Raw genomic sequence first — 12,855 nt, forward strand, 5'->3', positions numbered from 1 at the left:
TTGACTGAGCTTCTAATCTTCACATGACTTTAGAGATTCGCCGTCTCTCCTCACCCCCCCCCTCCTCCCCCCCTCCCCCCATCAAGATGGTACTGCGTCTTTTTAATCCATTCAATCCCAACATCAATACACTTCATTTCCAGGTTTCTGTTCACAACGAGTTGATATGGAAATGAGATATTAGAAGGTGATCTCACTTGAAATGCAAGAGGTTAAGACTTTTGAAAGTAAGGTTTTAAATACCACGTAGAGAATTTAGGAAAATTCTTATTGAAGTCTTAACTTGAAGTTGTATCCAAGGTACTAAAGTAATAGCTCACTGTGACGTCTGACATTTGTTCCACAGTTAGTCTTTTTCTATCAAACTAAACAAGACCGTACTGGTTGTTCTAAACAATTTATACACGAAACCGTTCGGAGGTCAATAGTTCAGTCTGGCTCTATGTGTGGAATTCATTGCTACACGCAAATTGGCGGGCTAAGGTTTGTCTGAGAACACGTCCGGAAGAACCGCATTGCGCAACTACTACAGGCTGACATATTTGCAGAGATTATGCATCGACAAGTAAGATCTAAAGAAAACCCATGCTACGAAATGAGCAGGGCTCATGGGACTCCTCGTAGCCTCCACAAGGCTGATGGCGACAAGGAAAACAAAACAACCGGAAAGGTTAACAAAACGAAACCAAAGTCCACACCGACTATAACGGGGCAAAAAGAACTCGAGAAGATTGTCGAGATTCGTCAATTCGACATGAGTTACGATGGGGGAGTATATGAAGTCATCAGCAACTCTGACGCCAAAACACTTCCACAGGACAGAGAGCCACGGTTTGGGAATAACCACAGGGACGCAATGTACGACACATTAAACACGATAACACAAGCAACGCAACAACAAATGGATTTATTTCGTCGTATGATGTATCTCATGACGGTGCTCCTCTTGATAGTCTTCCTGACGGCTACAAGCGGCCTAATCTTGACTGTCATGATGCTCATGTCGGACAACACCTTGAGTTCGAATCAGCCCACTTCCTCGCCAGGTATGTCACTTACCGTCAATGGCATGCAAGTTGCAACAGTACGATTATTGTATCAATCAGGTCATTTAAGGACAACCCGGCTTGTTGCAATTGCCTTCAATAGTCTATAATTTGCTCGAAATGAGACATTTTGGAGAAACGTTAACTAAATAGCAACAAGGGGTCGAAAAACTGAAAAGTCGTCAACGATCGCTATTTTTGAATTAGCCTTTCAGTAAACAAGCTCGCAAGACCAATTCAGTGTTTCCTGTGTGTGAAATGTGGTAGTTGATCGAAGCAAGGTCTCCAAAAGGAAGATGCGAAAAGATACTTTTTGTACGTGACATCGCCAAAACTGTACATATATAACTTCCTTTTATCTATTATAAGCCGATATTTTAACGTATGGCCAACACCAGTCTCACTGATTACTACCTGTGAAGATTTCTGTTTACAGTAGAATGCTTCGTTTTTGGCCGAGAAAAAGCGTTTTGAAATCTGACATGATCTGAAATGTTACAGAAATTAACACTTTTAGCTTCTCAGTTTAATACACTGTATTCTAATCACTTGAAAACGATAACTTTAACATGTGGAACTGAAAACTCCTGTCATTGGCAGCAATTTCTTTTCTTCTTGAAGACCCGCCACGTGGCAAAGCAACACAAGATTATAGCGGACCCATGCAAAGTTCTGTAATTTCCGAAACATTGCTTTCAACGATTTGGTTGCGGTAAACACTGCTAAGCTAAAATTTTGGCTGTTTGTTGTTCCCCATCTACTCTAAAATCTCCGTCTTTGTTCTTGACGTTTTCAATGGATGCACTTGAAAACGATCTTGTCATTTAGTAAAAACGATCCACATTAACTTTCGCTCGAGGTTAAGGTTAGTTAGAGCGGAAGCTGAGGGGGCTATTTTCATAAGCAAGACAGCGAAGAGTATCTGGCTCCATTCACTACCAAAACGGGTAGCAATTATGACAAAAACTGTCCAAAAGCTTAGAAAAAGCTGGCGTAAATTTGAATTTCCGAATTTTTTGAGAATTGTTCAAGAGCAAACACACCGGCAGCAATTTCGGCGGACCTGGGAGTTTCTACCGCTTTCAACAAAGTATTTCTCCACTTTGCGGAGATCTCGATTTTTTTCTGTTTTCGTAGATCCTTTGTACCCTATCCAGAACCAATACCCAAATTCCAACTGAATCCTGGCGGTGGGGGTGGTGGTGGTGTGGGGGGAGGGGGGGGGGGGTGTCGGTTTGTACCATGGCGGATGCATAAAGAATGATGATAATCATTGGAAAATTTTTTTAAACATGACCTGTGTGGAAGTCCAGGCGCGAGGAGTAGGTCTCTTGTAATACTTTTCATGAGTCCACAAGAGACCTTTGTCATTTCTCAGGAATTTTCTTTTTGACTTTGCGTCTGATTTTCTTAAATATTTTAACTACTGCTGGCCAATTCTGATCCTTAACCTGGGACAAGCACAGCTCGAAAATCCTTAAGTGACTTATATTTTTCTTTATCAAGGAACTGACAACAATGATACTTTTCATCTAAACGTCACGTTCGCCATCTTGATTTTACCCTTAAAACAATGAAGTCGGAACGTCCTCCTTGTTTGGGAGGTGCGTCTTATTTCCTTTTTCATCTATGCGACTAAATGGCGGTAAAGATAATGAAGTAGCAAATTTAAGGACAATCCGTTACAGAAAAAAAAAAATAAATAATACCCGATGTCTTATGTTGTTGAAGTTTTGCTGCATTCTTTCTTTAGAAACTAAAGGAAGTACATCGACCAGATGTGGAGAAAGTACGTTACTCCAAGAGTTAAAAGTGAAGATATCAGAACTAGAGGAAGCATTGAATATCTCTCGCTCGCAGCTTGACCAGCTTGGGGTCAAACTAGAGACACAAAAGAGAGCTATAGCAAACTTCACGACTCAGGTAAATACAGTTGAACAGCTATGAATTGAATGGACCTTTCCGGCGATACGGCGGCCAATTTGTATTCTGTTGTTTTAAATAGCTATTATGGGATACTCAGGGGCAAGTTAGAATGTATTTATCACCCACCCCCACCCCCTGAGCATCCCATAATAGCTATTTGAAACTATAGAATACAAAATGGCCGCCTTGTCGCCGAAACGGTCCATTCCGACCCCTAGGTACGCCAGACAGAAAAGTGTTGTCCCTGAGGGGGGAAAAAAATCAGACTTGTTTACATTTTGTTTCCTCGCAAAGTATAAGCTTTTTATACACCGTTTTCATTAATAAGAGTCGTATTCAATTCCGTGCAAACTTCACCAATCGCTACTCTCTTTGTTGTTTGCAGGGATTAAGCACTGGTCCACCGGGCCCCGCAGGTCCCCAAGGACCAATTGGACCTCGCGGCTCTAAAGGGCCACCAGGGCTTATGGGACCTAGGGGCTTCAATGGCACTAAAGGGAATGTAGGACCTATGGGCCCTAGAGGCGTAAACGGAACTCATGGCGCACCGGGCTCCCCTGGGCCCCGAGGACCAATGGGTCCCAGAGGGATAAACGGCTCTCAGGGCCCATCAGGGACCCCTGGAGTTCAAGGATTAATGGGCCCTCCTGGATATAACGCTTCACAGAGCAGCTCTGGAGCCTGGAATGTGAGTCGCTGTCGGTACACGAACAAAAAGGAAGCTGCACAGACGGCCGGCCAATCAGCTACCTCAACAGTTATTTTGCGAGAAGATGACCATTCGGTACAACTGAGATTCAGTTTACTTGTATAATTATTCATGTATATTAGGGCACACAATCAACACAAACAGGCGAAGAGTTCGAGTTCGTGGAAAAAAAAAAAGAAAGAAAGAAAGAAAGAAAGAAAAGAAACAATAACAACAAAAACAGCCTAAGTGGCTTCACATGCATTTTCATCATTCACGAAAACATCTACGCAATGCGCTATCCTTGAAAGAACTACGTACTATGTCTATAAAATAACCTGAGATGGACTATCTAGGGTAGAAGTTCTATATGGGGGTATTACTCTACCGTACCCTTAATCCTCTGTTGAAGCATGGATTTAGCAATTGTGCAACACATCAAGTTATAGATTCAGCGCGGTTTTTTTTACGTATGAATAATGAAAGCAAGGTGACTTCCCCGACATTGAGATTCGAACAAGGTTTGTAAGACATGCTTATTGCTTCTTTTCAGGGCATGAAGATTGTTGGCGCCACGTGTTCAACAGAAAGAGCCGCAGAGTACGCTTTCCAGGATGGAGAAATTGACCCGAGTACAAACACGATTGTGTACCGTTGCATTTGTAAAGGAAATTCAGGGCTGTTTACTCATGGTCCTAACAAAATGGTGTGCGTTATTCATTACTGGATCTGTCCCTTTACCAGTTAAAAAAAAGTATCATGTAAAAGCTTGAAGATGATTGTGTGTATATCCTTTAAATTGCAGTGCTAAGGATTAATTTTTTGCACAAAGTAAATAAGTAAATGATCAACGGCATTGACATAAAGTTTGCAATCCTCTTTTTCAGGGAGTAGACATGCAAGACCACAAATAGCGTGCACGTAAAATTGCTTCATTTACAAATCAAATGTTACCATCTACTTGGGAACTTTAAGTTACATGGTGAGCACGCAAGTAATTAGTGTTGTTCGTGAGGTAAATTGGAATAGACTAAACAAAGACTGAAATTGAAGGATTCCATGCTTCCATATGATATTCACAATTCTTACAGAATTATATATCGTCGAGTTGTCCAGTTGATCCAAAGCTCTATGATGACAAATTATAAATTGCTCCAAGGAACAATTTTTGGCTCCTCAAAAAAGCTTTCTACTTTTGCGAAGCTCTATGAAAAAAAAAAAAAAAAACACCAGAAAACAATCAATAAATTTTAGCATTTCGAAGAGTGCAAATCTGCGTTTGCAAAGGAGCATCGTCGCTGTTCCATATTTTAATTTGTCCAGTAGCCTGTAAAACAATTGACACACCTAATTATCTAATCGTAGTCGATCTTCATTCTGCAAAGTAGAATATCAACTTGGTTTTCTTCATAATTCTCGAATTTAATCCTACCCTTTTGTACGCTTCAGCGGCATAGCATAAGTGTTTGGTACAGGTATGGTTCTTATTTGGCCAGACGCAGTAGAGCCAAAATGCTCCCCAGGGTCGAGACTCTACGAGGTCGATAAGCGGTCGCAGAGTCCAAAATAAGGTACGATTAAATATTTATCGTACCCAAGTTGGCCAAAACTCGGATCGTATCCGTGACTTGATATTGCAGGATCAGTATCAAAACAGTAAAAATGCTTCTGATTGGCTAATTGCGAAAAATATGTTTTATATCTACTATACGAAAACTATCAAGGTTGCTATTGAGAATCTTGTTTAGCTGACATGTGTTTAATTCAGCTTGTGCAGTGTACTCACTGAAAAAGAGGGGCACACCTAGTGGCACATTTCTCATTGACAACATTATTCGGAGAGGATGGTTATAGATTACTCATCCCCAGTCACTAAATTAAGATTCTCAATCGCTCCCTTCTAAAAGTTGTACATAGTTGTACATAGTTTAATGCCAGTGACTAATTCACTTATCAATTCCTTAATTGACTTCGTCGTAACAATGTTATGTCGTAAACAATATACATCACACCAAGGCAAATACAAAATTTGACTTGCTAGAAATGTTAGTTGTTTCCTAGCTCTCAAATAGAGCAATATTCATTAACTTGTTTATAACAATCTCATAACTACGTTCGATGAAGATAAAATAAATGTTTTTTTTTTTTTTAAAGAGTGGGGAAGTTGAGCTACCACGACGGCTGTTTTGAGAAACAAACAAACAAACGGTTTTTTAAGTATGAAGCTGGACTGTTGCAACCCATTTACTGGGCATATCTGTCAAAACCGTTTAACCTCTGGTTTAGGACCGTGGTTTCATCGTTGTGGCTTTTATACCCTAAAATTGACGCTCGGCGAGATTAAGCAATGACGACGGCGACCCGAGGACAACGCCTAGTAAAAACTAATTTATATTTTACCTTCGAATTTCGCAATTGTCTTCACGTCGTTCGCGTTCTCCAAAATACGTAGAACGTAACCATTGGAGGTTGTTGTTGTGCAGGGGACGGAAAGAAATGTATGACGCTTTATTACGCACGTGCACAGTCATTGTTCCACTCCTTAAACCGTTTGTTTGGTGGCGTTTTCGTTGCCGTTGCCGTCGTGGTTTGCTTTAGCTCTCTAGTATTCAGCACTATGGCTGAAAAGACTACGACTGATTCTACTGGTTAGTTTTGTAACGAATTGATAACTATTAATCCATTTATTTAAAATTTGTAGGCTTAAATTGCAAGCGATTGTAAGTACAAGTAATTTCTTAATTGACCACGTCGTTAAAATATCACAGCGGAAAAGTAAATAATGCGATTAACAGAATGCACTACTTGTAATCAATAAAATGCATTTCTAAATCTTATAGGAATAAATTATAACAACTTATGGGAATATTGTTCTGTTGCTTAGTATTACAGTGTTGAAGTTTGTTAGGTAGATAGCTGTAAGCAAAGTTAAAGTAAAGCATTATTGATTAATAAATAGGAGTTAATTAAATCATTATTATTGTATAATTAATCAATCAGCAAACAAATACACGATTGAAAGACTGATTGAAAACTTTTTCAGTTTTTTTTTCTCATTATTTTAAGTTTGCAAAAGTGAAATATACAATAATGTAACTTCAAAATTTGTTTTTCCACTTAGCATAGGCGCACATTTCGTTCAAAGTTTTGAGAAGTTTATTAGTACATAAAGTCTTTCTCGCATAACGATTTTCATTTTCTCATCACTTGAGTGTTTGTTAATTTAGCAATATGGTTATGAGAAATTAGACGTTGATAAGTGGGAATTTAATAACGGGCATCAGACATAGGCGCCGACGGTGCATAGCAGAACTTTTTATTCGGGTTTTCCTTCAACATTCTCAAGTACAATGTGAGGAGAATGTTTACGTCTTTTCGTCGTGTACAGCATAAAATTCCGGTTATAAGCCTCCCTCTACCGCTCCGGTTTTAGCTCCTCGCTCCCGCGCAGATTTAAACCTCATCTATTTTATTATTAATGCATGTTTAGTAGGACTTAAACATCCTCCTGCGGCAGTTTAGTAGCTTCAAAGCAACCCTTTGAATTGAAATGTTGCAAAAAGGTTTAGTATTCAAAGAGGTGTTTAGTTAAAATAAGTAGACGGATTTTGCTACTTGATCTTGTGGTCAAAAGGGTGCTACAATTAGCAATAGAGCTCTGCAACACCGAGTCAAAGATATTGTAAGTTGTTCAAGAGAGGGGATTCGGTGGGTCTTGAAAGCCGTTAACACCTTTGAGGCCCACTAGTACCTAGGATGTATTGGATCCCAGTCGGCCTTGATTACCGGTTACACCTCTACGGCCCGTTGATTCTTGATGAGTCCCAGGTTACGTGCACTTCTAAGGCCCCTTCAGTTTCTTTACAACTTTAAAGATTTGACGCCTCTTTAAAGTCAAAATTTTTCATGAATGATTAACTTGTAGTTAAAATCCTAAATTGCCTTTTAGAACCATGCAAGAACATGACTCCTCCAGTTAACGGTTAAAATAACCTTCATCGATTAAGCAGTATGTTGTTTTGATGGTGTAGTGGTTCAGCAATTTTTCGTTTGCGTGAAGTAGATCGAGAAGCATTGGAATCAAGGCCCGTTCGCAGAATTTCTCTCTGTTTTTTCTCTCTCCTCTTCCTTTATTATGGTTTTGAATGACTCAACAACAACAACAACAACAACAACAAACGACCAGATTTACTTGAAATTTGTAGGTTTCAACAGTTTTGATCTTAGAAAAGAAGTAATTATAGTCTCTGGTATAAAAAAAGAAACAACAACAACAACAAAAACATCCTGAAACTAAGGAAAGTTAATTATCAAACCTCAAGCAGAGATTTCATTTACCAGAAACTCATTACATCCGCAAAAGGTTTTCAGTTATAACAACAGAGAAAGAAAGCAATTTACTCTTAACGATCACTTGTTTTGAGCTCACGATTGCTCACACTTTAAAACTACAATTCGCATAATAATCAGTTTCACGAGCCTCATTAAAAACGTGCGTTGTGGATTAGTTTTAACACCTTTGAATTTCACGATTATACGTGGAATTGTTTTTAGTCGAATTTCACTTGTTTTTGATGGTAAACTAAAATTCATTTCGAGGTAAATGTAGAATAAGTGACTAGCCTTCAATTTAGCGAACAACTTGATATCCGAACTCAGCTTGAATGATATTTCATACTTAACCTTACTTAATTAATTCATATTCTTTTAGCTTTGAGACATGTAGGCAGTCGGAGGGACCCAGTTTTCGCATACGATTAACATGTAACCCAATCCCTTAAGAGACCAATAGAACTGTTTTTTTAAACAATCGACTCTCATTAGCAGCCTTCAGCTGTCTAGCTAAACCGGACACACTTCAACCTTCAAGCGCTAGCTGAATTGTACCAACAGCTCCAACAGAAAATAATTGTTCCAAATATCCCAGAAAAAAAAAAAAATTATCTGACTGTAGCAAGAACTACGTCTTGTCCCGCGACGAGTCTGATGACGATCGACTTGCATATTCGTTGAGCTTTTCCTCGAGGGACTTAAGCCTCCTGGGTGCAATGCAATTACTTTTCACTTTAATACCAAACTCTGTTAACAATAGAAGCTTGTACAAATGTGATATACACATGTAAAGGCTTCTACGATAACAACCTGCTAGAAGTTGTCGTCGGAAAGTAATGAGTTATGCAGCGCTCAACAATAACTCGGATAAATCCAGTTGCCTCCTATTTCTTACCCTGGGTCCTTGAAGGGAACAAGTATTGATTATGATTGTGATTATTGATTATGCAGATTATGTTCTTTGCGCATTTGTTGACGACAGACGTTGGTCCAAATGGCAAACTAGCGACCGCAATTGTAAAGGCTTCAATTCAAGAATAAACTGCTGTTGACGGCTTAATCATCCATGCGAAGATCAACACCAACTAAGATATATTACGAAGACGAAGTGCCTTCAATTTCTTGCATTGAACCCTCTAAGGCCTAGGGAACAAGCATGGATATGGTAACGGTCAAACGACTCGCTTACCCCTGAGAAAATTTACGAGATTCCGAAAAAAGAAGTAGGAAATGGAGGAGTTTACCACGATGAATTAAGAGGTGATGGAAACAAGAAACTACCAAACATCGCAGATAAACCAGGAAAAGCTTACCTCCCTCAAGAAACACAGAACGATTCAATGATCAAAATGACACAGGAAACACATCAGCAGGTAAAGGTTTTACGTCGCTTAATATATCTGATGGCCCTATTCTTGGTGTTAGTCTTTGTGCTAGCCATAACCGGCTTAGTCCTGGCGTCTCCAGAAACTGTCAGCACGAATCCACCCACTAGTTCACCAGGTACGGACTCGTTTACTTTCAAATCACAGAGTTTACGGATTGTGCTCTAAATAAATGATTCCAACTGCTTCAAAAATGTTCTTGAATAGTATACACACTCTCTTTAATGATAACAGTTTCTTCCGGCCTAGGCTGAATTAATATTCTTACAGTTTTTCAATCGATTTTAATCAGAAAATATTCTTGTGAAAATTCTTAGATAATAGCTTATGACATTTCCGTTTTATCGACTTCGATGGCGTTGAACGATAATTTTGGAGCCTCATATGGCCGATATCGGGTCTAATATGGCAGAAATATCTCCTTGCAGAAATATTGTGAGCATCAAACAGACGGCTACTGCTGTGGTTTGGCTAGTTGTGCCATTTGGAGAAAGGCAGAATTGCTATACGGTTTAGTTAAAAACATATCGTTGTGTTGTATTAGCACATTTTAACAGGCAGATTTTACTGATTTTACTGATTTTACTCCTTTCAAAATCTCAGCTTCGGGTTTATTCTTGAAATACTCTTAAAGTGCCACTGAAACGAAATTTTCGTACTCTCTTTTTTAGCCCAATTTATAGTTTCAAACGTGCTTAAAATAATGGTGAACTTTATTTCTGTCAAATCCTAACAGAAAGTGCTCTTTTTAGCTGCTGAAATCGACTTTTTGGAGCAAAACTGTGTCCGGGCTCTGGAACCGAGTTTAAGGACCTTGTGACGTCACTGGTTGTATTCACGTAAGAAGCGCTTAAGATTCTCTCTTGTTTTCACTTGATTTATTTAAGTTTATTCTCCATATTGTCGATACCTTCTAGTTTCCTACCTTAAAATTTCAGTCCAGCCTTGACAGGAAATGCACATCATAAACGTTGAAGGGCGCCAAAGAGTGTAGATTCACCAAAATGAATGCTACAGATTAGAACAGCTCAGTATACTTTTCGAACATCTTGAGTACTCGATTGGAGATTTCGAAGACGAGTGTGGCAACTTTTGTATTACGTCCTGAAGCCTAAGCACGATATTTCGTCGTCTGTTTTCAGCCTGGTTCTGAAATTTGGAATCTCACGTTTATCTAAGGTCTATTAACAAGGTTCGAATATATCCTCGGCAACTTTGCTGCATTAAAAGCCGTAAGCGCATCAGCCATCCGCACAATCATGAAGTTATTAACGGTCCACAAGCTTTGAGTCGAGTACGTTTTTGCACACAGAGAGCATCTTTTTATGATATTAATAAGTGAGAGCTCTTGTATCTTTGAAAATTGTAATCCGCAGCAGGGTTTGCTTTATCGCCGCGTACGTATCAGTGTAAACAAAGCGGGAATTTCGCTTCTCCTTTACACGTATCTCCCAATTGCAATATTTCACGACCGATGGATAACTTGGAGTTCTTTAGCACATACTTATGTCTATGATCTTCATTTAATAGTATTCCAGTTCAAAGCAATTCGTTAAACGTCACTAGTTTACACTCCTTTCGATGGTTTATTAAACAGAATTTGAACTAATTTGCATATATGACCTTTCGCCGCCGACATTGCCACGCTTTCTCTCGTTTCCTGAAAACATATTACTGTCGGGTCATGGCAGCTAAGTTTACCTTTATAATTTAAATTCGCTTCCTCATATAAAAGAAGAGGGTTTCTTAAATTGTTGCTGTTGTGATAACTTGTAGGATGTAGCAGATACAACTAGATTAAAAGTCACTGTGGCACAATTTCGTCCGCGGTGAAACTCACAAAGCGTCCGGTTTCCTTGAAGCGAAGCGACTCGAAAACTCGAAACGTTGTTGCTGCGATTCGCGCAGTAGCACTCCGGATAATATTTTCAAAAGCCGCTTTCTCTTGTTTTCATGTCTTTTTTTACTTTATGAGTGTAGATATTGTTTAATTGAGTGCTGGCCATTTCACTAAGAGTCCCGATCATTTTGCGATCTAAGAACTCCCACTCGTTTGCTTGCTTACATAAAATATCCAATTAAATAGACTGAAAAGACTCTCCACCTCTTCATGTCTAAGGCTACTGGTATTATCTGCTTTACAGCCCTGAGATGTCCTTAAGATGTTTTTTGGGGGGCTTCGAACAGTATTCTCTTCTCCTATGATCACTCTAAATTTTCAGCGCGGCATGAGAGTAATACAACCAGTGACGTCACTAGGCTGTTTTGGGCGCGCCACGATGGCCGCCAATTTTGGCTTAACCAGCCAACTTCGAACGGCTGTAAAAGCAGTTTTCGCTTACCGTATGCGAAAAAAGAGTCTGCAGTGTTTCCAAGTAAGGTTGAAACTTTATTACTAAGCAAAAATCTCACATACGAAAGTTTCGTTTCAGTGGCACTTTAAAATTTCTCAAATTTCAGCCTTGATACTTTAATAAATTGTATTCGTAGAAAAAGAGTGTAGTCCTGTTGGTTATACTAGTAACAACCGATACTAAACCTACAACTTTCTTCATATTTTTCCACCCGTGGGGAGAGAGTGATGCTCCAAGAGATGAAAGTGAAGATTTCAGAGCTGCAAGATGCATTGAATGTCACTCGCTTGCAGTTGGAAGAACTTAAGTCTGAACAGAAGACGCACAAAAAGGCGATGGCAAACCTAACGATTCAGGTAAAGAAGAGATCATTTCGCCGGGAAAGGTACTAATTATAAATGCTTTACAGTGAAGAGGATCAGTTAACCAGTCTTACCTCAGGGCAAATTTTGCAATAACTCCTGAGTACCGTAAGCTCATATTTCCCGAGATAAATCCAAACTTGTAAATGTAAGGTTTTGCTTTCCTGATTCAATTTTACCGCAAACCACAAAAAAAATAATTTCAATATAAATTGAAGTCAGTTTTATTTTTAGTTTGTTTTCTTATCGGACTAATTCCAAAAGCATTTCTATTACCTATCTATTATTGGACACAAAACTAACATAATTTTCTTTGCGATAAATCTGTCAACTGTATTTTATCGTGCCTCCTTCATGTCTCTTCACACGAGGTTGTTTTTTGTGGCGAAGGTAAAATAGGGAAAACAAATGAGGATTGCGATTTTTTTCTCTGGCCTGACTTCTTGATAACATTGTCTATTAGTTAGAAACATTTCCAAATGTTTGGAAACCGTATAATAAAAACACGTCTCTTGTGTGTTTCGCAGGGAACGAACATCAGCCAGTGCGGATGTCCACCACGTGCTGCGGCAGAGAAGTTTCATCATTCCAATCCGTGCAGCCGGCCAAGCTACTGTAAAACTACAGGAAGGTCCTGAAAACGTTAATTTCCTGATGAAATAAACAGACTACTAAATTTTATCTGGCTGTACTGGACTCAGTGAATTTACGCGCACGAGTTGACTGAGCTTCTAATCTTTACGTGACTTTAGAGATTCCCCG

The 12,855-nt window shown here is 39.2% G+C and overlaps 1 protein-coding gene across 2 annotated transcripts; it reads left to right on the forward strand.

Annotated features, from left to right (window-relative positions):
- The first annotated feature begins 384 nt into the window (after window positions 1-384).
- Window positions 385-4,892, forward strand: LOC145484756 (uncharacterized). 2 transcript variants are annotated; one of them, XM_081463390.1, is made up of 4 exons: window positions 385-1,046; window positions 2,800-2,969; window positions 3,358-3,756; window positions 4,214-4,892. In XM_081463390.1, the coding sequence occupies exons 1-4, from the start codon at window positions 554-556 to the stop codon at window positions 4,406-4,408; spliced, it is 1,257 nt and encodes a 418-aa protein (XP_081319516.1). In that variant the 5' UTR covers window positions 385-553; the 3' UTR covers window positions 4,409-4,892. The 2 variants fall into 2 exon arrangements, with proteins under 2 accessions (XP_081319516.1, XP_081319517.1); XM_081463391.1 differs by having other exon boundaries at window positions 3,358-3,660.
- The last annotated feature ends 7,963 nt before the right edge of the window (window positions 4,893-12,855 follow it).

This window comes from Orbicella franksi, chromosome 4 (genome assembly GCF_964199315.1).
Source record: "Orbicella franksi chromosome 4, jaOrbFran1.1, whole genome shotgun sequence".
Taxonomy (NCBI): domain Eukaryota; kingdom Metazoa; phylum Cnidaria; class Anthozoa; order Scleractinia; family Merulinidae; genus Orbicella; species Orbicella franksi.

What these genes read in the sequence shown, in the direction of transcription:
- LOC145484756 (XM_081463390.1), top strand. Translation starts at nt 554, where the DNA reads ATGCATCGACAAGTAAGATCTAAAGAAAACCCATGCTACGAAATGAGC. An exon ending in TCAGCCCACTTCCTCGCCAG is followed by an intron (nt 1,047 to 2,799) that starts GTATGTCACTTA and finishes TTCTTTCTTTAG; the next exon opens with AAACTAAAGGAAGTACATCG. An exon ending in TAGCAAACTTCACGACTCAG is followed by an intron (nt 2,970 to 3,357) that starts GTAAATACAGTT and finishes TGTTGTTTGCAG; the next exon opens with GGATTAAGCACTGGTCCACC.